At 50.1% G+C, this 26,437-nt stretch overlaps 3 protein-coding genes across 3 annotated transcripts; 1 reads left to right on the forward strand and 2 right to left on the reverse strand.

Annotated features, from left to right (window-relative positions):
* Positions 1-1,136: 1,136 nt before the first annotated feature.
* Positions 1,137-2,608, reverse strand: BDV38DRAFT_272959 (acyl-CoA desaturase; the record flags this gene model as incomplete). Its single annotated transcript, XM_032057586.1, has 2 exons — positions 1,137-2,275; positions 2,329-2,608. The coding sequence occupies 2 exons, from the start codon at positions 2,606-2,608 to the stop codon at positions 1,137-1,139; spliced, it is 1,419 nt and encodes a 472-aa protein (XP_031911335.1).
* Positions 2,609-3,830: 1,222 nt separating this feature from the next.
* On the reverse strand, positions 3,831-20,164 carry BDV38DRAFT_285103 (uncharacterized protein; the record flags this gene model as incomplete). Its single annotated transcript, XM_032060413.1, has 3 exons — positions 3,831-7,385; positions 7,529-14,080; positions 14,204-20,164. 3 exons carry the CDS (start codon positions 20,162-20,164, stop codon positions 3,831-3,833), a joined length of 16,068 nt encoding a protein of 5,355 aa, XP_031911336.1.
* A 1,056-nt stretch (positions 20,165-21,220) lies between these two features.
* BDV38DRAFT_285104 (ABC transporter ATP-binding protein) lies at positions 21,221-25,683 on the forward strand (the record flags this gene model as incomplete). Its single annotated transcript, XM_032060414.1, has 10 exons — positions 21,221-21,337; positions 21,394-21,474; positions 21,531-21,628; positions 21,705-22,361; positions 22,418-23,027; positions 23,087-23,660; positions 23,735-23,907; positions 23,974-24,503; positions 24,579-25,572; positions 25,648-25,683. The coding sequence occupies 10 exons, from the start codon at positions 21,221-21,223 to the stop codon at positions 25,681-25,683; spliced, it is 3,870 nt and encodes a 1,289-aa protein (XP_031911337.1).
* Between the last annotated feature and the right edge of the window lie 754 nt (positions 25,684-26,437).

The following is a 26,437-nucleotide window of genomic DNA, read 5'->3' on the forward strand; positions in this document are numbered from 1 at the left end:
ATTTTAGTCCTTAATCTGATCGTAGAAGGCACCTCTGTCGTCTCTAGCACCAGTAGTATAGCGTTGCATCTGACGATAGTGTCTAGTGTGATAATGGTCTACTGTCCTCGCTTAGGGAAATACCAATCCGGAGACTAATCTAATCAGGTTCAACGGCCCTAATCGTTACCTAGTCAGGCAACGGGTTGAAACCCGACTGCTCATACTAATTTAGGAGCGAAGCAGGGATTTCGAGGGACCTCCGTGGGCATCCGGTATCAAACTATTCTACACCCAAGCTCAAGCCCCACTTGTTCATTTCCGAGAGCGCCAAAATGGGGCACTACTTGAACCCAATATCAGGTGTTCGGCAAATTTCCGGGAGAGTAACGGCCGTGCGAGGAAACGGTGCTAGATTTAGCCAGTTACCACTGGTGGAATCCTTGGGGAGCGAGCTCGATAATATTGACGGAGTATATTGGTAGTAATTTAAGACATCAAAGCTACTAGATGGTGGGGACATTTCTACAGATGACCTCACACTCATTCCTCGGCACTAGTAGGTAGCTCATTCGGTAGATACAAATCCACCGTCTGACCCGGCCGATTCCTTTTAAAGATGGTCTGCTGACTGGTATTCATTTATTATGGAGCGTGTTTTCACCGATTATTCTGTTAGACTGCCCCGGGATATTGTTATTCTCATATGTGGTCTTCGGTACACTTCTCATTCCTGAGGCAGCCTCCCAATTTCTTCTCACCATGACCTTCAATCTAACCAAAGATCTATAACGGCCTTGCTGAATTGGACTGGGATGCTGAAGATGCCTCGACTTGTCCGTATCTTTGGGCAAAACGGGTGTCTGGCGTAACTGAAGCGCTTGGTGCATCTGAAGCTGCATTACTATGGCCTGAACTCTACGTAAACTGCAGAGCTCTTGTGATTGTTATCTAGGGCGGAGCTCTATGCTCGCTAAAATTTACGCTAAAACATTTGTGGTTCTCTACAACGAGTGCAAGATAGGTTGTATAGATCCAAGATGTCCGAGCACATACACGACATATCTTGTATTTGCAATGGAGTAGGGTATAAATATTATTGGTCATACTATTCATGGAGCATTCACAGAATAAAAAGAAAGAAAAGGAACACGGTCTTATCTAGCTTCAGCACTCATCATAGGAACTGGTTGCGCCGTTCTAGTAACTTGATCTCCAGCCCGAACGATGCGCTGACCAGCCGAGTCCGTCAGCATCGGCATCTTACCATCCGGCAAAGAACGCTTCCAAATCTCCACCTCACACCCGCCACGGAGAACCGCGATTCGCATGGTCGAAAGCAAGTTATGAGCGGCATTAGAATGATTATAAACCCCGCCGTTGAAGATAGCAGTAGCGTCTTTACCAACCGCCGACGAAATGAATGCCTTGCCACCGGGATGTTCCTTGATAAAACTCGTGATATCATGAATGACGCCCCCGATAGTAACAAGGGCTCTGCCGTTCTTGGCTTGGTTAACGAACTCGTCCCAGTCCATTACAGGGAGCTGATCGAGGGGAATGCCCCAGTCGAGAGCAGACCGCTTTTGATCCAGCTTCTTCTGTAGCTGTTGGATGCGACCTTTTTCGATCTCATTTTGGCGGAATTGTTTCAAGTCGTAGGCGAGACCGAGCTGCTTCCAGATCCAGATAGACCATTTTGTGGGATCGTACTGCCACCACTCGATCGCGTTACGGTAGTCCGATGGGAACTCGTGGTGGAAGTTATGGTATCCCTCACCGAGGGTGACGAAGGCGGTTATGACATGGTCTCTTGGGGAATTGCGATCATCGAAGGGCTGTTCGCCGATCCAATGGGCAAGCGAATTGACGCAGAAGGTCGCCTGTTGGATGAAGAAGACGCGAAGGATTCCACCGTAGATGAAGCCCCCAAGCCAATCACCCCAGCCTAGGCCGCAGACTAAAGCCGGGAACACGAGACACATGAACAGAGCTGACTTGATATAGTTGGTATGCTGCCAGACAACGACGGGGTCGGCATCGAGATCAGTGACGTCCGTGCGACCGATGCGTTTCGGGTTCTGCTTCATCACCATCCATCCAATATGCGAATACCAGAATCCTTTTTGAACCGAGTATGGGTCCTTCTCTGTATCGGTGTACCGGTGGTGGGACCGGTGGCCTCGGGACCACCATCGGATCGAGCCTTGTCCTGCACCCGCTCCTGCGGCGGCTAGGTAGATCCTTAATGGGAGGGTTGCTTTGTAGCATCTGTGGGCCCAGCAGCGGTGGTATCCTATACTCAGTCAGAGAATGGATGAGAGCTCGCGGCAAGGGAATCAATCATACCGGCCGTGATGCCAAGACCTGCGTTGAAGTAGTATACAACGGCGAAGATGCCCGTATAGAGCTGGAGAGGTGTCCAGTAGGCTCCAAGGCAGCCTAGGAAGGGGATGAAGAGAATAAAGAAACAGTTCAACCAGTTGACATGCTGGTACCAGTTGCCCCAAGTGATGGGTTGTTCAGTGATATGCAGCCGGTTAGAGTTGTGCTTTTTTCTCATAGGAACGTAGTCCGTCGTGCCATCGTTTAGAGGAGTAGCTGCTGGTGATTTCGCATCGAGTGCCATATTGGGCCTCTGTGGCATTAGAGGTCAAGTGTGAAGACTAGAATATATGATGGTCTAGAATGAGTTGAGGTGAAAAGGACCACGTTTTACACGACGAAAGTGTGTAATCCCACGCCAGCAGTGGGCTCCTATGTATATGAACACGATCTACATTTTCAAGTGGCATGATTCAAGTTTCTTTCAAATGTTCGCTCAACAATTGGATCCAGAGAGAATTACAGTGAGTGAATCTCTACGGATGTTGTCATAGAAGACGTTGGGGCTAAAATGTTGGGAACGGGTGGCATGTTGCCTGACGGCCTGACTCAGCCCTAAGGAGATTCGAAACAGTTGACTAAATAGTACAATACTTTGGTTGAACCCAACCCTAGGTCAATGCCATCACATATGTGAATATCCAAGTGATGCCCAGAATCCTGACCCCCAACCATCCATGTTTACCTCGGCCATCGTCGTCACATGAACTTCTGGCATAGAGACGGGTCGAAATATTTTGGCGTGCCGTAGCGAAACAGAAGGCTGATTCATTGTAAGCTTCACATCTCGAGCAGAAACCAAGACCATATCAAAGGACTGAAACGATACTCCACTAGCCAGGTAGATCAGCTATAACAAAAGCAGCTATGAAGACTGAGAGCTGCTGGGTATAAATCAGGAACTTTAACTAGTTCCCCCTCACGAGACTAACCATAGCACTGCTTCCAGACAATGGATTGCAAAGTCTATAGACTAATTTTAATATATATAGACTTACTTTCACTAGTTGGGGGTGCTTCTAAGAAAACATAGAGACGCATTTGCAAACAGGTGTGTGCATAAAATTGGGAGTAGTGAATTAAAATATATACTATCTCTTATATGTAGACTGTGATAGTGTAGATAAAATGCCGGAAATACAACCCCCCCCCTCTTTTTTTTTTTTTTTTTTTTTTTGTTTTTTATAAAAAAAAGTCATTTGATTAAGTATTAATATAGACAAAAACATTACAACATTAATTATACATTACTTAGCTCGCGGAAAGTCCGCGTCGAAATTACTTCAGAATCGGTATAAATCTGCGGATTTCCACGATTTTCAAATCAGAGCTCCAGTAAACCACTTCACAGAATCTAAACCATGCGTCAGATTCAGTCTGCTTCAACGTTGCCACGGCAAACTTCCCACTGGTGAAGACGGCATTCTGTCTTGACGTCTTTCATTAAGCCTTCAGTCCTGTGATTTTTACTCGCACTCTGCTGATGACACGACTGTAGGGAAAGACGGAGACAACCCCTTGAGCACATCCACGGGGTCTACCCTGTCCAGTTCAAGCTCAGTCAAGTTACGATGAGGAAGTTGGCAGAACAATTCGATGGCTTCTGATAACCGATCCGCCATCCACTCGATGCTAGTCTGATCTAGGACATTTTCAGGACTAGCGATGACCAGATCAAGGGAGTCCTGGCGCTCAATCGAGATCACATCGACCTGACCAGCCGGTGGCCGAGAGCTGGCCCAGGTGATATTCGAATATGAACTCAGGCTGCCTAGTGCCAGCGGCTCATTTGCAGATTGGAGGGGCTGATGATGCACAAGACATCCGAATTTGACATCTTCCGGCCAGTTGGTGCATTGCCGAACAATATCCCGGAGGGCTACCGCATCGTGCGGCACCGTTGCAACTTGCTGGGCTTGAGTGTGGCGTAAGAGATCGGATACCGTCCAATTCGGATCAGTAGTGATGCGAATTGGGAGGAATGTGAGGCAAGGTCCAAAGACCTTGTCAATGTTCGGAAGGTCAGACCCGCGCCCATGGACCACCTGGCCGAGGATTATATCATATTGCGATTGGTATCGTGCAAAGAGCCACGCTAAAGCTGCCTTGATAAGCGTAGCGACCGTTGCGCCAGCCATAGGCACTGGCCGGCGTATCTCTCTCCGGGCAGTAGTAGGCGACATAGTGTCTCCAGGTGGATTGGGTAGCGAAGTAATGCACAGCGGATCCAGAGCTGTGGAGGAAGCTCCTCGGAGGTAGTCGGTCCAAAATGATAAGCTGCGAGGGTGCTCTTTCCCCAGGCGATGATGCACAACATCGGCCAATTCGGTGGCAGCTGGTAGTGGCTCCCCGTTGTAGGCAGATTTAATCGCATTCCAGAGGATGGGGAGGCAAGCGCCGTCGTACTGAGCATGGGAGATCCGCGCAATAAAGGCGCATTTTGTGGACGACGTGCTTGTTAGCACGGAGAAGCTTACCGGAACAGTTCCCAGTGGCGTAGACGGAGCCACTTGTCGCTTCGTTTCTAACTGTAGGTATACTTCTGCGTCTTCAACTTCCACTTCAGTAAACTCTGGCTCAAAATTCCGTAGGATCACCTGGAAGCACTGGTGGTCCACGGTGACAAAGACCGTCCGCAAAATGCTGTACTGGGATACCACTGTGCGGCATGCCTTCCGCAGACGATTGGTGTTAAGAGACGTTGAGAATAGTTCTGCGAAGTTCACAATAGACGAAGAATTTAGGTAGTAAGATTGATTATCTAGTACAGGCAGAATGCTCTGCACATTATCATGGCTGAAAGGAGGCGCGTTGTTGAAGAAGGACCGGAAGATTTCTGCCGAATGAGAGTCCGCAACGAGCGATATAGGCGGGCTCTTTGGTGCAACGGCAACTGGGGCATGTTTCCCATCTACGACACAAGCCCAGCTCCGAATAGTAGGATTTCGAAGGACTTCATGAGGGTTGATATCAAGACCAGCAGCCTGGGCATGGGCGGCAATCTTCATAGCGATAATCGAATCGCCGCCAAGATGGAAGAGGCTGTCATCGGCACCGATCATATGCGGAGCGAGCTTGAGAAGCTGGCTTAAAATCATATGGAACTTCTTCTCAGTGACGGTTTGAAATGATCGCTTGCTTGGTTCTGTGGTGCATGAGGCGGGTTGGCAATCCTTGAGGTGGAGTGCTACTATTGCCTCTCGCAAACGTCGACGATCTGTCTTGCCTGATTTTTGACGTGGGACATAGATCATGGGCAAGAACATATCAGGAACCATGAAGCTGGGGAGGACCTCTCGAAGCCGTTGGGCTGCGATCGCTGCGTCGTCGTCGAATTCCCGGCTTGGGGCGGCTAACACGTCACGCTCTAGCGAGGAATTCGACGTTGATTGTTCAGCGAAGCCTTTCCGGTGGATACAGGCGACTATTCGTGAGTGCACTGAGGACTCACCACCCGAAGCCGGGGCTGAATCCTGCGGGAGCACGATCTGCTCGGTAACTACGTCTGCTGCCCCAGGAAAGCAACGGGCCGTATGATACTCGATATCCTCGAGCTCTACGCGCTGCCCACGCACCTTGATCTGTCGGTCTTTCCGGCCTTCGTAGCGTAAAGTACCATCCGAGGTGTTATATCGGACCAAGTCACCAGTCTTGTACAGACGCCAGCAAGGTACGTCCTTCGGGAAGAGTGATCGTAACCAACTCGGGGGCTCAATGAAGGCGTCGGCAGTCCTCTTGGGGTCATTGATGTAGCCCAAACCGACGGGTGGACCACCGATAACCAACTCTCCAATAGCACCGATGGGAAGTAGTCGATGGTGGTCATTCTGGTCGACCACCCAGAAGTGTACCCCTAGTGCGTAGCCCATGTCCTTCGGATCGCAGCCGGGGACAATACGGGATGTTGCGGTATTCAAGACAGAGCACTCGGTTGGTCCGTAAGCGTTCATCAAGTGACAGGCATTAGCCCATTGTTGAATATGCGAGGTGGACATGGGTTCACCCAGGAGGACAAGTGTTTCTATCCAAGATGCTTTGCTGGCGTCCAGCATTCCCGCAATGGATGGCGTCAAAAATGCGTGGGTAACGGTTATCGGACAGGCACCATCCAGCAGCATGCGACTGCGCTCTGGTTCGGAAATGACGCACACTGTACCTCCCGCGATTAACGTCGTGAGGATTTCCATCACAGACACATCAAATGCGTACGAAGAGAATTGTAACACGCGGGACCCGAGGCCAATGGAGAAGGCTCGCATCTGCGCCTGCGCAGCAGCAAGAAACGATACATGTGGGATCATCACTCCTTTGGGAGATCCAGTAGTTCCTGACGTGAAGAGCACATACGCTGGTTTTTCTGGATCAACCATTGTTGGTAGGTTCACCGTTCTCGCGCAGTGGTCATAGTTCCCATGCCCCACCACAATTGCGTCGTTTGCTAACTTCGGACCCATATGTGCTTGAGCCACTGAAGTAAGAACGAAGCGTGCATCTACGCGCCGGCAAAGCTCCTGAAGCCTGGTGATAGGATGTGTTGGGTCTAATGGCACGAAAGTACCACCGGCCTTCATCACAGCCAGCATCGCCACTGTCGTCCATCGTGACTTTTCAAAACATAGGGGAACGTATGTTGTTGGCGTTACTCCGCGGGCAACCATAAATTCAGCCAATTGTGTACTCTGGCTCTCCAACTCAGCATAGCTGAGAGACCCATCGAATCCACAGACAGCCAGAGCCCTCGGCTGTCGCCAGGCACATTGGGTAATTGCCTGATGTACACATTGGAGTTGTGGCTCGCACAGTGCAGTGTTCCAACGCAGCAATCGCTCATGGTCATTGACACTTAGAAGGTTTAATTCACCAATCTTCGCACAGGGATTCCGGAGGATAACTGAAACAGCCTCAGAAAAGTAGTCTGCTAATTGCGTGGCCATGACGGTTGAGACTCGAGAGGGGCGATATGACATAGATACTCGCACACCTCCATTTTGGTCTATCAAGGCATAGAGCATAATGTCTTGCTGTTGATTTTATCTCGGGTTAGTAAAAGTCCTGACTAACCACCATGTGAGGACACGTGAATGAACTGGTTCTCTGCAGTTCTGTGTTTGTCCTCGAACATCACGGCAACACAACTTGACAAACGATGGAAAACACTACTCACCGAAGTTGGATCAAGTCCACCTACTGGTTCGAACGTGAGGGAGCATTTAGATTGTTCTGATCTGGTATCCGAAAGGGCATACTGGACATTGATGGCCGTGGATGCCAGCTCTTGCACCGTGACACCTGCTGCTCGTGCGATCTCCGATAACGGGAAGGTTTGGAAGGATAGGATGTGGCCATAGCTTTCTTGCAGAGAAAGAGCAGCCTGATCAAGGGTTATATGCGGCGTCAGACGTACTCGACACACTGCCATGTTGGCTATCTGGCCAACCGTGTACTGAATGTTTTGCACTGGGACATGGCGGCCCTCGGTCAGAGCCCCAAAGCAGACATCGTCCGACCCGGAGAAGACGCCTAAGGTTATGGCCCAAGCAAAATAGAGGAGGTTTGATGCAGTCCAGTCTGTCCGTCGACAGAACGTGTTAATATCCGACCCACTGCAGGCAAGAGGGACCTCTAACCGCTCTAGAGGCTTGATAGTCTTGTCACCCGCCGTCAAAGGATACGGAAGGGACATAGGCTGCATTCCCATCAGGTACGAGCTCCAGTACGCGCGCGCAGGTTCTTGTGGCTGCCTATGGACGAAATGAAGATAATCGCGATACGCATCCTGCGCACCGTCGGAGAGGACTTGTTCATCATAAAGGGACATTAGGTCCTGCATTAGCAACGAGACGGACGTGGCATCGATAATGGCATGGTTAATATCCAGCCGGCAGAAGATGGATCCATCTGCCGAGTGGCAAATGGTAAATTGGTGTGGGATATCACTATCTCGTCGGACACCCTCCTGAGTAAGGCAGACAGGCAAGCCCTTGCTGTCGATTGGCGACTCAGAAAGAATGTAAACAGGTGCATCGATGTGACGGAACAGCCGAAGCCTGAAACCATCACCATCTACCCGGGTATCATTTTCGAATACGACTCTCAGGGCGTAATGTCGGTCTACGACCTGTTGCCATACTCTTGCCACACGAGCAACATCGACTGGTGTAGCGGAGTTCCCCCTGACCTTCCAAATGAAATGGGGAGCATAACTGAGAGGGTCTTGCATTTGGGTCAGCAATATTCCCCGTTGCACAGGCGTACAAGGTAAGAGTTCCTCGGCCTTGTCATCCGAAGATGTTTCGACACCGGCACCGACATCTTCCTCTTGGCGGCCCTGTTCGGCCCCCTGGTGCCCAATCGCTTGAGGTACATGTATGAGGTTGGCGAATTTCTCCACGATACGCCGGATGGACTTCCACCGGAAGAGGTCCGCCACGGCGTGTTCAATACCTGCTGCACGGGCTTGGCTCGTGGCCTGCATAGCAGATATGGAATCCCCGCCTAATCGGAAGAAGCTGTCTTCTGCTCCGATATTCTCGGGCGCAATCCCAAGAGCTCGCGCCCAGATTGACTGCAGAAGCCGTTCCGTGTCAGATGACATTGCCTTCTGCTTTCCTGAAGCGGTGCTGGTACTCCCCAACGCCAGCTGCTGACGTGTCATCGATGAAGCTGCCTGTCTTAGTCCCCGGCGGTCGACTTTGCCGCCGACAGTACGAGGCATTTGCCGTAAGGCAACGAAGATACTGGGTATCATATAGTCTGGGAGACTTTCTGTCAGTCTGGCTTCGGTCATCTTGGCGTGGTCAGGAAAGTTGGGGATTGAAACGACGTCAAGTGGCTGTTCACCGAACTCGGGAGGCTTTTCGGTGGCCTGCCCTTTCCCTCCAACGGAGAGGAAAGCAACCAAACAGGGGACTGCCCGGACATCAATGGGGGTTACAATTTCAGCAACAACGTCAGTCAGTATCCCTGGAAATGATCGCTGAATCTGCTCCTCAACCCCTTGAAGTTCCAAGCGCTGGCCTCGTAGCTTTGCCTGTGTGTCCTTCCGTCCATGGTACACCAGCGAGCCGTCATCCTCGTAGCAGACCAGATCACCAGTGCGGTACACCTTAGATCGACTCACATCGTTCTCTAAACCCAAACCATCTAACCATTCTGGTCCCCTGAAGAACGCGGCAGCTGTTTGATCTGGGTCGTTCAGGTATCCCCGGCCAAGTAGAGGGCCCTGCAAAACTAGCTCGCCCACAGCACCGATGGGGGCCAGTTGATAAGGGTTTCGGGGGTCAGTGATCCATCCAATGCTAGCAACGGGATGTCCGATACTGGCTGGCGTGGTCTCAAGGGTGCAGTTGGATTGCATGCTTGACAAGATGGTGCATTCGGCGGGTCCGTAGAGATTCATTAGGTGCAGCTTCCCAATCCACTTGACGAGGTCATCGCGCCGAGCGGCCTCTCCGACTAGCATTAAGGTATGCACAGAGCCCAGGGAATTCTGCGGCAATACACGAGCTAGTGACGGCGTTAACAACGCATGTGAGGGTCGAAGATCTTGTATTGCTTCGGCGAATCGCTCTTTGCGGCCTGCGTCTGATGGAACACAGACACAAGCACCTGCGATGAGTGTGCTCAGCGTTTCCAGGATACTGACGTCAAATGCATATGACCCAAAATGCAAAATTCGGGCATCAGGCCTGATTCTTGTCCGCCGCGCGTACTCTTGACTCATTGTGACAAATGGTCCATGATTGATAATGATGCCTTTCGGCTTGCCAGTTGAACCAGATGTAAAGACACAATACAGGGCGTCATTCGGACTCGGAGACCACGCATGACTATCAGTTGTGATGTTCGGTGAACCGTCTCCGAGTCTCTCATCAACCACTATGGTATCCGAGACCAGTGCTTGTGCCGCCTTCGCGTTTTGTGCTCTGGTCAATATGACTGGGGCGTCTATGTCATTGCAAATAAGCCGGAGGCGGGCGAAAGTGTATGACGGTTCTAGTAAGACAAAGGCTGCTCCTGCTTTGATGATGCCTAGCATGGCCACCATCACCCAACGGGACCGGTCCATAAGTACGGGAACTATGCTCTTCGGATGGACATTACGACGTTGCAAAAGGCTGGCGACCTTATTGGACCATCTGTCAAGATCAATATACGTGAAGCTGCCATCCCAGCTACAAACTGCTGGAGCAAGTGGCTGCCGGGAGCACTGCGTTTGTATGGCCCCAGGCACTGTTTCACACACCATGTCTGGGATTGCACCATTCCAGTTCTTTAATTGCTGCATACTGAACGGATTAAGCTCTCCAAGGATGTCGCGTACTGGTGACTGCGGTCGTTGGTGAACATTTTGCAGGATATGACTGAACTGGTTAATGATATGTCGCATCTTCCAACGGGAGACAACCTGATCATCGAACGTAGCTGTAACTGTGATAGAATCGGCCTTCAATACACAGTTGAGCACTATAGCATATGTTGCAAACGCCCCGTCCCTGGCTTTGACACCCATAGAGTCAAACAGGCTCTTATAAGCCGGGCTGTCAACAAGATCCTCCGCTGGCTCAACATTCAGCAACGTTTGGAAGGAACAGGCACGCATTGCTTCTGGCCCCAACTTCGCGATCTGCTGCAAGCCAACATGTTCAAAGGAGGCGAAGTTAGCAACTCGTGCTTGGAGATTCTTCAGAGCCTTGCCAAGCTTCTCGTTTGTGTTGATGCTAACTCGCAGGGGGAATGCACATAATGTGGGGCCGCTTATCGTTTCGACACCCGGAACAGGAGCTGTTCGTCCTGAGGAGACAACACCATAAACAATCTCTGACTTGCTCTGGTACTGTGCTTGGAGTAATGCCCACGCGAGCCGAACAGCAGCGGTGCGTGTGACGCTAGTCTCTTTGATTACCCCAGTTGGTATGGAATGCTCAACCTGGCTTAATGCCTTGGCTCGATACGATATTGAGGGAACCATGGGGAATGGCTCAGTATCCAAACCGTTGAATTCGGCCCGCCAGTGGGCCAGTGAACGCTCGACTTGCGAGCAGGTGTATTCAATGAAGTGTTGAAAAGGAACCGGGTTACTTGGGAGGTACTCATCGGAAACATAGGCCATGTGGGCGCAGTGGAGGAATTGTGGCAGTGACCACGCATCGTACACTGCATGATGCATTGTGAGAGTCATCTTGCAAGTAGCCCCTCTAGTGACCCTTACATGGAACAATGGAATGCCGAATATTCCATGGTCACGATTGCCTATGGGATCTAGCCCTCCCAGGGCAAAGTCTTCTGTTTCCAAGATCTGCGATTCGACCCATCCTAATTCCTGGTTACGGACAATAACTTGCCAGCAAGCAAGATCCGTTGTCTGAATGAGACGAGTGCGAAGAATAGGATGATGGGTGGCCACCTTCTCCCACGCATAGCGTAAACGTACGAAGTTGATATCTGCTGGAATACTGTACTCGTGATGGGCAACATATGCTCCCGCTCGTTCCGCTGTCATGGCTGCCATCCCGGCCTGTATCGCCGTGCAAGGGTAGATGTCTTCTATATCTGCCTGATCAACGCTGCATTGTATCATAGCCTGGTTCTGTATTTCTGCTTTGCGGCCGTATGGAATGAGCGAAAACGGGGTAACATGTGGCCTGGTTGGTTCGTATCCATGTGGTCCCTGGCCATGGCGAGTGAGAGACCTAGCTAGCTCGCGAAGCTGAGAATGCGCAAATACATCGGCCACAGCAACATGAAGACTCCGTGTGCGAGCTGCCGAAACTAACCTCATCGCCGTAATGGAATCACCTCCCAGGGAGAAGAAGTCATCCTCGGGTCCAATAGCTCCCACGCGGCAGTGCAACAGTTGGGACCACAGCTCCCGTAGTGCTTGCTCCTCTGGACTAAAGTCCGTTGCTTTCCAATCCTTCACAACGTTGTTGCATTTATGTCGTTGCTTCTGCATCAAATTTATGCCTTGTTGCCGTATGCGGGATCTGTCTACCTTTCCACTAGGTAGTCGCGGCACCTCTTGAAGGCGGAATAAAAATGACGGACGCATGAAGGGAGGTACAGCTCTTTGCAAATGGCTCTCCGCGATCGACACGGCAGACACAAACGCATCTTGATCTTGAGTGGGCTGCGAGACTGCTGCAATCAAGTACGCTTGATCCGAATCATTACTCGCCACGACGTCGGCGAAGACATCCGGCGTCCCAGGAAAACAATGTCGCACATGATATTCTACTTCCGCCAGCTCAATTCGCTGTCCACGTAGCTTTATTTGACGATCCTTGCGTCCCATATACATCAATGTTCCATCAATGAGCATTCTGACAAGGTCACCGGTCTTGTAAAGGGGTCTATCCGGTGAGCAGGATACGTGGTTCAGCCAGGGCATGTCATAAACGAAGGTGGCAGCCGTAAGCTCCGGCCGACCTAGGTACCCCTGGCCTACAATGGGCCCCTCGAGGAGCAGTTCCCCTACGGCGCCGACAGGGACCAATCGGTCTGAATCATTTCGGTCGGTTACCCAAGCTCGTGCACCGGTGGGGCGGCCTATATTGGTTGGTTCATTCATCAATGCCGCTGTAGAATCCTGTACAGTCGCAATAACGGAACACTCAGAAGGTCCGTAGGCGCTCATCAACCTCACATATGGGGACCATTTTTGCACGTCAGCAGACGACAGACTTTCTCCACCTAGAACAAGAGTCTTCAGAGCTGCTGCCTTCCCGGGGTCAAGGGTTCGTGCTACGGAGGGGGTGAGCAATGCCCAGTCGACCTGGGCCTCCTGTATGAAGTCAAGAAGTCTCTCTTGCCGGTCTTTGTCACAAGGTATACAGATGCAACCGCCCACCATAAGCGTGGTAAGTATCTCCATGACCGATGCATCGAAGGCAAATGATGCGAACTGAAGCACCCGAGAGCCCTCAGCCAGACCGAGTGCTTTACTGTGTGCTCTTGCACCTGTGATATACGATTCGTGGCCCACCACACTGGCTTTCGGCTTCCCTGAGGAGCCAGAGGTAAAGACTGCATACGCCGCGGTAGCTGGGCACACACGCGCCACGGCTGGGGGTATACGATGCATTCTTGCGTTGACCTCGCTGCCAAGCTGTTCAAGCACAATCACAGTATCCGAAATTGTCCTTGCTAGGGATGCGAGCCTTGCGCAAGTGAGAATGAGTTGACTGTGGATGTCATTCTTCAGTATCTCTCGCAGCCGCTCCATGGGGTGACACGGATCCAATAACACGAATGCACCACCGGCCTTCAGGACTGCCAGTACCCCGACAATTACCCATCGGGACTTATCTGCATATATCGGCACAAAGATATCAGGACCGACTCCACGCTCGGAGAGGCGCTCCGCTAGTATGGTTGAAAATCGGTCTAACTCCGCATAGGTCAAGGATCCATCAGACGCAGTCACTGCAGGCGACGCAGGGTTTTTGACGGCGAAATGTGTTATTTCATCGTGAATGCAGCCTCGCATACTAATCGGGGCTTGCTTGTTCCAATCCATGACGCAATCCCAATTCAACTGACTGACCAGGCCAAGCTGACCCAGCTGATTCGACACTCCAGATACAAGCTGCCAGACGATATGCTGGAAAGTGCCAGAGATCAGCTCGGCTTGCAATTCTGTAAACATATACGACCAATAGCTCAACTCTGCCTCTATAGTCTTCTCTCGCTCCATGATATTGAGGGTCAACTCGTACTGCCTCCAATGTCAGTATGTGTTTGGCTCGGATGCATCTGTGACAACATATATATTTTCAAGAATGAAGAAATATGAGCTACAGCTATAGGTGCGCAAGAAGCACTACTTAGGTCGACTTACCTCCGTTGCATCGCAGCCATCCTGGTTTTTGACCACCGTACTAGGCGATAATGGCGTTGTTCTATCGTTTGCCTTCTGCAGCGATAGTGCTGTGTTGAAAAGTGGTCGACCTGTCAGGCCAAGAGAGTGCATAATATCGGGTAGTGGACTATGTCTGTTATCCAGGCCACGACCATACGCGGCCTGACTATTTGCAAGTGTTGAGGTGATCGATTCTAGGGGATCAAAAGAAAGCTTGCACACAAGAAGATTGATAATAGGGCCTGCAATCTCCTGGACATTAGGGATAGGAATATCTCGGGCCGACACCAAGAACCCAAAGCACACACTGTCGGACCCTGTATATGCTTGTAGCAAAAGACCCCAGGCCACCTGAAAAAGATTCGGAATAGTGGTAGTATGGCGTTGACAGAAGTCTCGTAAACACTGAGCAGTGTCCAATGTAAAACGCAAGGAGCGGAGTGCTTTCTGATCAGACAGAGGACTCAGCCGAGGAAAGAGACATGGTTGAACTCCATCTAGATACCGTTGCCAATATGCCTTTGATTCTACCTCGGACTGGCCATTGATATAACTGATATAATCACTGTATGGGGGAGTAACAGGCCCAGGCCCTAGGTCGTCATATGCCCGTTGAAGCTCCGTGAGAAGGATTTGTTGTGTACAACCGTCGATTAGCATGTGGTTAATAACTAACTCACAGCGGACACTATTATCTAACATTGAGTGGACTTTAAGTCGGTGAGCAGGTGTCACTCTGTTACCAGATTTGCCGCAGTGATCAACAAGCAAAGGGGTCATTTCGTCCTCAGGTGCCCATGTTTGAACTTCGCCGTCCTCCATATCTGCCTTTGCTGTCCTGAGGACTACTTGTAAAGGCTCACATCCTTGACTTGGATCCGCAAAGAATACGGTCCGAAGGATTGGCTGGAGGTTGACCACTTTTTGCCAGGCTAGCTTGACCTGAGAAATACTCACGGACGTGCCGTGGTCTGTGGATGGGTACAATGACCATTGCAGTCGTGACCAATATTTTTGGGGATCTCTGGTTTGACTTAACCACATGCCAATCTGAGCTGGTGAGCATGGGTAAATATCTTCAATCTCTGAAAGACGGACCCGACGACCGATGTCAACCATCAATTTCTCGAATTGCTCACGGTTGCCAAGCGACAAGAGTGGAAAGTCGGAAGGAGCAAGTTGTCGATGCCCTCTGAGCGCTTTTGGCAGGTTCTCAAATGTCCTCTCACATTCGTGGAACCATTTTTCAAGGTTTGCTTGGTGCCACATGTGTCGATTATATAAAAATGAGATATTAAGTTGGCCATTCATTACCAGCGCAGACACATCGATGAGGGCAAAACGAGGCATGTCATCTGGCATCTGGATCATTCCATGGTCGGGAATTGCAGCAAGCTCTAGAAGTGCATCTTGACGCTCCAGCTGCTGAAACAATCCCGTATAGTTAAATAGAATCTCCATGGGCGATTGCCCCTGATGGTACTCGCGCCCTTGTGGGTGTAGATAGCGTGAAGAAAAATATGTCCATCCATTAGCTGGAATTGCACGGCGAGCTTCTTTCACGCGCAACACAAATGTGGATATGTCTTCATCCTTGCTCACTGGGGCCCATACAGGAGCCAGGGTCGTGAACCAACCCACAGTGCGGGACAGGTCGATGTGCGAATCCCATGGCTCACGGCCATGGCCCTCTGTATATATGGCGGGAGGTTGTCGATCGTCGAATATTTGGAGGAAGGAATACAGCAGGGCAGCGTGTATCAACTCGACCGGGCGAGTGCGAAAGGCATCATTAGCATGACCCAAGATTGCCTGGGTCACCTGTGGTGAGAGAGTGACTGAATGCTGGGTTGCCTCTGCCCAGGTGTTCCTGTCTACCAACGATTGCCCACCCCAATAGGACAGGGGTGCTGGAGGGGCCTCGGTTGGCAATGCTTTTCGCGGCTCAAGACATTCTGCCACATACTCTTCTTGAAGATGGCACCATTGCTGAAAGGATAGAGGGCCCGGGCCTGCTAAGGCACCTGTGGTTAAGAAGTCTTCTAGATCTTGCAGGAGGACGCGCCAAGACACCAGGTCTATCACCAGATGATGCGCCATCAGTGACATGTATTGCTCGCCTGCCGATGTGGTTATGATATCCACAACAAGTAATCTCCCAGTCCTGATGTCTAGCAGGCCTTGACTCTCTACTAGGATCTCCTGTATACCAATGTCGAGGCGCTGCAGGGTATGTTCCCGAAAGATAAAACAGCTCGGACCATATTTACGTATCCTTTGCTCCCAAGGTCCAGAAGGGGGACGGTGAAACTGAGCCCGTAGCATAGAATGTCGACGGACAATTGCTTCTATTGCCTTCCAGACACGGGCGTTGTCCTGACGCCGCGAAAGGCGGAGCAGGAATTGCTGAGTAAAGCGATTATGCCCACCTGGGCATAACTCAAAGAACAACTTTTGGATGGGGGAGAGCCCGAACCAGGCCTCCTCTGGATATTCTTTGGTGACACCGGGGTGATTGCTGCTGACCAGTTTCATATTGTGTGCCAACTGAGCTATGGTAGGAAATTGAAATATGTCGGCGACACTGACTCTATAACCAGCAGCTTGGCAGTTGGCTCCAACTTGCATGGCGCTCACCGAGTCCCCACCGAGGTTGAAGAAGCTCTCAGCTATACCAACCTCGTCTGCATTTTTGTTCAGGACCTGGGCCCAGATGCTTTGCAGGAGGACTTCCTCGGGAGTAGAAGGAGGCTGTGATGAACACGGCGCCACTCGGTAAGATTTCACGGTGTCAGCAGAGAGTGTGCCAGCGTGTGCTAGTAGCTGACGACGGTCCAGTTTTCCACTTGGGGTTAGCGGCATGCGATGAACCGGAAGAAACAATTTGGGGATCATGAACGAGGGCAGCAAGTTCGATAATCGAGATTCAGCAACCGAAGTTGCGTGGCGGAATGCGTCGTTAGGAGCCAGGAAAACACCACCATCCAGCACTTGATCATCTGCAACATCTGACGCGGCTGACCAACAGATACACGCAGCAAGTGTGCTTACTGGAGGGTGGATATTGTCGTGATGTACTATCCCCACAACTACTTGTGGAGCATCGGTGAAAGCAACTTGTTGCAACAGGTACTCTATTTCACCTAACTCAATGCGCTGTCCGTGGAGCTTCGCTTGAGTATCCTTGCGCCCTAAATAACGAAAGCTTCCAGTATCTGTGGTCTGCACAAGGTCGCCAGTCTTGTACATGCGGCCATGGGCGTCGCCAAACTGCTCCCTCCATTTCGGGGGATGAATGAAGCTTTGAGCTGTGAGAAAAGGGTTGGAGAGATATCCGGGTCCAACAATTGGGCCTTCGATCAACAACTCGCCAGTACTACCCACTGGCATCAAGACTTGGGGGTTTTCAGGATGCACGACCCAGCCGACGCCACCCGTAGGGAAGCCAATGTTTTTCGGATCATGAACGGTCAGACTTGGCTGAACGCTAAACACAGCCGAGCATTCTGCTGGACCATATGCGTTCCGCACATGGACAAATGGCTTCCACCGTGCAATGTCACCATCAAGGACAGCCTCACCGACAAAGGCAAGGTCCTGAAGTGTAGGAAGTTCTTCGGGGGAAAGGATCCGTGCTACAGACGGTGTGAGGCAAACGTTGTTCACACCATACATATTGATCGTGTGCGCCAGGCGGCTGCGGCACTCATCACCATTTGGAACACAGACGCATCCACCCTCAATAAGGGTACTAATATGCTCAATGATACATGAATCGAACCCCGGGGAGGCGAATTGCAGAACACGGGAATGTTCTGAGAAGTTGTATTGTTTTGCATGAGCTGTAGCACTTGTTGTGTACCCTCCCTGATCGACCACCACGCCTTTGGGGGCCCCTGTCGAGCCAGAGGTAAATGTAGCATACATGGGGTCTTGGGTGGAGCAGCTGGCTACCGGGCTGCTAATATCATAGGTCCGAATACGTTCAAGCAGCAAACGAGGATCTTCCTCGTCGATCACTAAACCCTGCAGCCCGAGTCGTGATGCGAGGCTGCGGGTCTTATTCATGCTGACCACTAAAGATGATTTAACAACCTCACACATCTGACGCAGCCGGGCCAGTGGATAGGATGGATCAAGTAACACAAAGGCTCCGCCAGCCTTCATGACTGCTAACATCGCAAGTCCCATCCACATTGACTTCTCCAGACAGAGCGGGACGAAGACGCCTGGCGTGACGCCATGTTTCTTGAATTGAATCATAAGAGCATGTGAGAGGCGGTCAAGCTGATCATAAGTGAGATTGCCATCCCAGCTATATATCGCCGCCTTTTGGGGCTGTTTCAGAGCCATCTCGTGAATCAGCTCGGGTACTGTTTTCTTTACGACTGAGGGAATTGGGAAGTTCCAGGCAGAGAGGCACTGTCGATCTTTAGGGCTGAGTATGTTGACTTCGGACAGTTTTAATTCGGGATGCCCCTCTATTTGACAGTAGATGTGTGTCAGCTGATGCAAAATACGATCCGTCTGCTGTGGTTCCAGTATCGCCGGATCAAACGTTGCTTGAAGAGTCAAGGACCGGGGCGATGGCCGGCACCGTAGAATTAACGGATACGTATCATACGTTTTTTGGATCTCGCGATTATGTTTGAAGATTGAGGGGACCGGCCCACTCTGCTCTGGCTCGACAGCGAGCAACGTGTTGAAGCGACACCCTGCGGCTGTACCAGGCTCAAGGTGCATCAAGTATTGAAGACCGATATGTGCAAATTCCATTGTATCTGCGTATTGGCACTGGATAGATTGAAGTGCATCTGTAATGGTCTGCTGTGGCTGAAGCTGAATCCGTACTGGGATGCAGACCAAGGATGGTCCGCTCAGCTCCTCAATACCTTTCAAGGGAATGCCTCGACCAGTATCGATTGCTCCAAAGAGCACATCGCCCGATCGCGTATATGAAGACTGTAGCATGGCCCAGGCCAATCGTATCTTGGCGCTTATGGGGAACGCTAGTCTGCGCTCATGGTTGTAGGGGAAGGTTTGCGTCAATTCTTGTGACAATACCGGGGTATATCCAGGGACTGGCAGAGATGGGAATGACTTCATCTCGCTGTGGTGCGCATTGGCGAACTGCTCCCTCCAGAAATTGGCAGACCGCTCCTTTGACTGCTCAATATACTCGATCAATGGCCGAAAAGGCCGGCCTACCAATACTTGCCCCTGGTATGCCGCATCCACGTCGTGCAGCAAAAGCCTCATTGACCAGTCATCGCAGAGTGCATGGTGCATTAATACTGTCAAGACATGTGCCGAGGGATCCCATATCAGCCTTGCGAGCGGAGATCCTACCTGCCATATGGTACACGACTGCTCCTCTGTGTTTGCACCCGGGATATGTCCATCGCCAGAGCTCACCACCTCTTGGTCACACGCGCTATACCCTTGGTGGACTATCCATGGAACAGAGTCCCGTAGCACCACTTGCATACAACTGCTGTGCTCCGTGGGAACTATTCGTGTTCGTAAGATGGGGTTCGCTTGGGCAGCCTGATCCCAGGCTGACTTCAATCGATCAATCTCGATGCTGTGTGGCAAGTGATACGTGTACATCACCGTGTATGCTGTAGAGTCCTTAAGTGTGAGCGCCATCATTCCTTCTTGGAGAGGGGTGCATGGGTATATATCTTCAATTTCGTCTACCGTGCAATGGCATTGGTTTGCAATTCTTGACACCTGCTCCAGCCATGCTAGAGGGACGGCATCCTTAAGTTTCCGGCCATTGGCCGTTGCAAATGTATGATTAGAGGGTCTAGATAATTTCCAGGCTCCTGTTCTATTAGCAGAAGCTGTGCCGTCAAGTGGTAGTATGGTAGGTTTCATGGCCTCAGGCTCTCGCGCTGGAGGGTAAATGAAACACGGGTTAGAATCTCCGGAGCCCATTTTCTCACCGTATAAGAGCTGTTTGAGCTATGAAAGTGAGGAATTCTGAATCTATCCTTTTGGTCTTTCCTTCTTTTACATACCTTTTTCTTTCTGCTTCTGTTGGCGTTTGGTGACCCTTTCGTAATATGTAGTTCACAGGTGTTTCCTTATCCTTCTCCCGAGATACTTTAGATTGGAGGACTAGAACAAATGACTGAATAAATATAGCGAACTCAATGCAAGGGAAAAAGCTTTTAAAATCGACCGAGCTCGTTCATATTGATAAAAGTAACGACGCTATTTCTAAGCGGTACTCCTTATCTGAGCCTTTTTTCTTGTACGGCTTTATATACACGCCTCTGGGGCGTCACCTAGGGCAAGTCAGCCTGCAGAATCCCATTGTACCCAAGTCAATGAGCCCAAGTCAATGAGCATGGCGACTGGTCTGGAACAATTGAGACCTTCATGCTTGGCCTTCATGCTTGGCTTGTGTGTTGACCTTGTGATCTAAAATGGTAGTATACAATGTAACCGGCTAGCCGAGACCATAGTAATGGATGTATTAACCGCTTAATACGAGGTCAAAATCGAGGCTCATATCGTATTCTAACCACAAGAGACATGTCAGGAGACTGCTATTGTGATTTTGTGTATTGTTACTGGCTGGAGTCGTCAACCGTCGGGAGCGTCCCTTGGTTTTGTGTCGATCCAGGTTGTTGGGAACCATGGGACGGCAACGATCCATCCCGCACGCCACGAACCTGCTATGGCTCTGGGCAATATCATACTACTTTGGGAGAGCCAGAAGAGGAAGGAATACTAATTATAAAAGCGTGGTGACGAACTAGATTGAATACCGCGGAAAAAGCCGAACATCAATCTTTGGTACAAACTCAATATAGAATCTATAGTCCTAAGGTCTAGGCTTGTCGATCTCGGACCTCAGGTGATTGATGCAGCCTGGTGAAGCTTCTTTGCATCCTTATTTCTGAAGGACTATCGGTCATCTGGTTTTGTTCTCTTTCTCACGCCGTTGTGCATGGCATCAGTGTATGTCCCATACACATCTTCAGCATGGAGTCCTCGTCTTCCTTGCCGGCAAATCATAATGTTCGGGGAGAGAGCATTGATCGCCAGCAGCAGCCCCAGGTGGATGCTAGTAATCGCCCATCCTCTCTAAAAAGTTATGTAGTATGGACCACCCAATTCCCTCATGAGAAGAAATACCCCCATAACAGAATTACCAGAGGATACTCTCGTATGGTGCCAGAGGCGGTGGCCTTGGACCTATGGTGCTCGGCCTATTGTGTGCGATGGGCTCCGGCGTGGTATGTTGATCCTAGGTGCTCTTAAAAAAGGTCTGTCGCTAACGAAGTGCGATAAGGCCTTACCATTAATGAATGTAGTTTTTGGAAATCTCACTGGAGACTTTAATCGCTATTTTACATCTAACAACTCTGTCAATGAAGACGCTTTCAGGGCGTCCGTGAACAAGAATAGGCAAGTCCGATTCTCTATATCACATTTCCCATTCATTCACTAATATGGTACCATACAGTCTTTACATTGTATATCTTTTCATTGGGAAGTTTGTTCTTACATACATTTCCATGCTCTGCTTCCGCATCATCAGCCTCCGGGCCTCATCAGCGCTACGGCTTGAATATATGGAAGCGCTTTTTGCTCAGCCTGTCCGCAAGCTGGACGAAACGTCCGTGGGGACAGTGACCAATGCTATCACAGGCCTATCAAACACAATCCAGCAGAGCGTATCTGATCGCTTGGCAATCCTGTTCCAGTCCCTCGCTCTGTTGGTGGCCGCCTATGCGGTGGCCTTTCGGTATTCGTGGGCATTGACTTTGGTCGTTAGCTCCGCCATTCTGTTTGTGCTTGTGGGGTTTAGTATTACCGTTCCCCATATTGTCAAGGCACAGCGAATGGTGGATCGCGCCGATGAGAAGCAAGCCGCCGTTGCAGCAGAGGTCTTCAGTGCGATCCGAACCGTCCTTGCTCTTGGAGCTGAAGTCCCGCTGTCCCACAAATACTCCTCATGGGTAAAGGAGGCTCGTAAGCGTGCTGTCCGGATGTGTCCAGTTACTGGAATTCATCTGGCACTACTTTTCTTCGCTATGTACTCCAGTTATGCTTTGGCCTTTTGGTTTGGGTTGAAGCTATACAGCGAGGGCCATATTGCAAACGTCAACACTGTCATTGTGTATGTGTACCTTTCCCATGCTGCACACAACCCAGAGTAGCCTGACATGCAGCCAGGGTCTTTTTTTCTGTGCTTTTAGTGGTTACTGTGCTGGGCGGGATCGCGTCCCCATTAATGGCGATCACTAAGGCGACGAGTGCTTCTGGCCCATTTTTCGATGTGATTGATGCGGATCGCGTTTCAATGAAGGGGCTTCGGAGCCCGGATGCTTCCAGTCAGGAGGATATTTGTTTCGACTCAGTTAGCTTCGCCTATCCAACTCGTCCTGATACACAGGTGCTACGGGACTTTACGGCCTATTTTGAGAGGGGCAATACGACTGCCCTTGTAGGCCCTTCAGGTTCTGGGAAAAGTACCGTTGTAGCTCTCATAGAACGTTGGTATCAGCTTCGGAACACCGACCCGCCAGAGGAGAGTCGAGTGGTCCGGGGCCGAATCCTTGTGGGTAAGCATAACCTCAACGATCTTGACATAAAATGGTGGAGGTCACAGATCGGTTTGGTCGAGCAGGAACCTGTTCTATTCAATGAATCGGTGTATACCAATGTGGCCTTTGGGCTAATAGGAACTGCATGGGAGCACGAGCCAGAACGTGTGAAGATGGACTTGGTGGTGAAGGCATGCCGCGACGCTTTTGCCAACGAGTTTATTGACAGACTGCCTCTGGTAATTCAACCTCCTAGTCTATCGCTCTTGGAATGATATTTTATTAACGGGAACCCTAGGGATATGATACTGTGGTGGGTGAAGGTGGCATCGCATTAAGTGGAGGGCAGCGTCAACGTTTAGCAATCGCTCGAAGCATAGTCTGTAACCCATCAATTCTCATTCTCGACGAGGCGACAAGTTCAATCGATATACGAGGTGAGCAAGTCGTTCAGGCGGCCCTAGATCGGGTCTCTCGAGATCGAACAACCATTATGATTGCGCATCGCCTTTCCACTATCATCCGAGCAGACCATATAATTGTGATGAAAGATGGCTCTAAAGCAGAAGAAGGCACGCATCAAACATTGATGGACCATCGTGGAGTGTACTACAGCCTTGTAAATGCGCAGCAACTGGAAAGTCCAGCCATGGATACTACTGCAGCAATCGAGGAGCTTCCCTACACTCTCCCTGAGGATACCAAAGTTGAAGCTTATGCAGCTGACGGCTATGAAGTTACTGACAGCGAGGAGGTCGTCAAGAGAAAAGGAGGGAAAGGCGTAATCCGTACCTTGTGGCATGTCGTACGCGAGCAAAGGACCCACTGGCCTGTATTGGCTTTGACCGTCATCGGATCAATGGGTGCTGGGTGTAAGAGACCCTTTCCCGACTCACCAGATCGATGATTATCTCTATAGTAACTAACAACTATCGTATGTGTATAGCTGCCTTTGCGTTCCAGAGCTGGCTTTTCGCAAAGCTCGTTCAGGTCTTTCAGTTTTCTGGCAACAAGTTGAGTGAAGCGGCGAACTTCTGGTCCCTCATGTTTTTTATTCTTGCCCTCGCGATGTGCCTATTCTATTTCGATGTTGGCTATGCTTCCACATCTTTTTCAGTTGTAGGTGGCAGATATACCCCTAGTCAGATAAAGGTTCCAGGAGAAAGGCTAACATGTAATAATTAGGATATCGCAGCAAACTATCGCCAAGACTACTTTCAGAGCATTCTGCACAAGCCCGTATCATACTATGATCAGGAAGAAAATTCCTCTGGTACCCTCATGGGAAGATTATCAACAGACCCAAAACAGCTGCAAGAGCTGTTTGGCGTCAATGGGGTCTTCCCACTTATTTCGATTTTTAGTCTCATGGGATGCGTTGCTATCTCATTTAGTTTCGGCTGGAAGTTAGCTGCAGTAGCTTTCTTTGCTGCCTTGCCCTTTATCTTGCTGGCTTCATATTTCCGAATTCAATATGAAGTCCAATTTGAGGGCATGAATGCAGAGGTATACGCTGAAAGCTCCAAGTTCGCTACGGAGGCAATTCGTGCCTTTCGAACGGTTACTTCACTCACGATGGAAGACACCATCCTGCAACGATACTCTAATCTGCTGTCTCAACAGAGAATCAGAGCCATTCACAAGGCCTGGCTTGCGACGCTCGTGGTTGCGCTCTCTGATAGCATCGACCTCTGCGCTATGGCACTTACCTTCTGGTCCGTAGCACTATATGCTCGCCCTTTCTGCCTTTATCTCGATTATTTCAGCTAATGTAGGAAACCCGCTTTTAGGTATGGTGGGCAGCTTCTTGCCTCTCGCGAATATGACCCAGTGGTGTTCTTTGTGGTCTACATTGCTATTATCCAAGGGGGACAGTCGGCAGGTCAGTTTCTTAGCTTCGGTCCTAATATGGCACAGACAACAGCATCTGCCCGACGCATATTAGAGACAAGATCTTCGTCAAATGAGCGAGACAATGACCAGAACCACCGTCCACAATCGATGTCTGGTGTTCCGCTCTTTCACCAGGCCGATGTGTGCTGCCGAGACCTCACCTTCCAGTATCCATCTCGCGGTGGACCTGTCTTTACAGGGATGAATTTCAGCATCCACAGTGGCCAGTATGTTGCAATTGTTGGCCCATCCGGATGCGGCAAATCAACTATCGTCTCTCTCCTGGAGCGGTTTTACGACCCCGCCAAAGGTAGTATAGAATTCGCAGGCCAAGATATCCGAAAGTACCCACTTGCATCTTATCGTCGAGCATTATCTCTGGTCTCTCAAGAACCCAAGCTCTTCGAAGGCACCATTCGGGAAAATCTTCTCTTGGGCCTCGAAGCGGATGATGATGGAGAGCTTGATACGTCGAGGGAAGCGCGGATGATAGAGGCGTGCAAAGATGCCGAACTTCATGAATTTATTATATCTCTTCCTGAAGGCTACTCCACCTCCCTGGGTATTAATGCTCAATTATCTCTCAGCGGTGGTCAAAAGCAGCGACTCTGTATTGCCCGTGCACTAATGCGTAGACCACGGCTACTTCTTCTGGACGAAGCAACGTCCAGTCTCGATTCGCAGTCCGAGAGGCTTATACAGAAGGCACTAGAGCGACTGGCGGAGAGGAAAACGATGACGATAATTGCGGTTGCTCACCGACTAGCCACTATTCAGAAGGCTGACTTGATACTTGTCTGCGGAGAGGGAGAGCCTGGCAGCGGTTCTGTTATTATTGAACGTGGTACTCATACTGAACTACTACAGAGAAGGGGTGTATACTGGCAGATGGTAGGCTCCCTTTGTCAGGACTTATTAACTTTCATTTATGGTTCAAGACACATGTTAACATTTATCTTTATTCAGTGCCAGGTTCAAGCTCTAGATAGCCATACGAATTAATATCAATACACATTGGGTGATACAACAGCCCGACAGCAGGTAGCTATCCCTCCTAAAAGGGCACCTTTCTGAGAATGCATGGCAGGGTTTGCTTTCAATAACCCTGGATATATATTACACACTGCAAACGTCTGGAAAGTTTAGCTCATCCTTCATCTAACGATAAGAATGAGTCTTTTGCTCATAAAATGTTAAGCTTGCAAAGGACACATGTACATAGTTATTTTTAATATCACAGGACTTCATAAAGGATGGTGCTGCTATATATACCATCTTCAGATAGCTCCAGCGGGCACGCGGATGGACCTTACAGCAGTAACCTCACATACCCTCACTATACCTGCAACAATGAGCCTATGAGCCCAGGGTCCGGCTTCTTAAGAGGCTGTGGGGTTAAGAGGAATGGTCAACTGCCCTATAGCTGTCTATGTACGGCAATAAAGTAAATCTAGAAGAGTGGATGACGCTCTAGCGTTACCAAGAAGTACTGCGACATTCTTGGTAAAACGTCTAGCCAAAGATAAACTATAGTGTAGAGAAAGAAAGGCTCCTATAAACAGCGAAGTTTCCGGATTATACAGCCTCTAGCTCCATAATATCCCGAAATTGCTGTCTATAGAGGCATTACTACAGCTACTTGCTGTCTGACACAGATTCAGACCGGCTCTTCTACAACTGACGCGGTGAATCGCGTTTCTACTCTTCCTTCTCTATCTTGTGATGTCTTTTGGAAATTCTGGCGCTACTGTGATCA

The sequence above is a fragment of the Aspergillus pseudotamarii genome, assembly GCF_009193445.1.
Source record: "Aspergillus pseudotamarii strain CBS 117625 unplaced genomic scaffold BDV38scaffold_45, whole genome shotgun sequence".
Taxonomy (NCBI): Eukaryota; Fungi; Ascomycota; class Eurotiomycetes; order Eurotiales; family Aspergillaceae; genus Aspergillus; species Aspergillus pseudotamarii.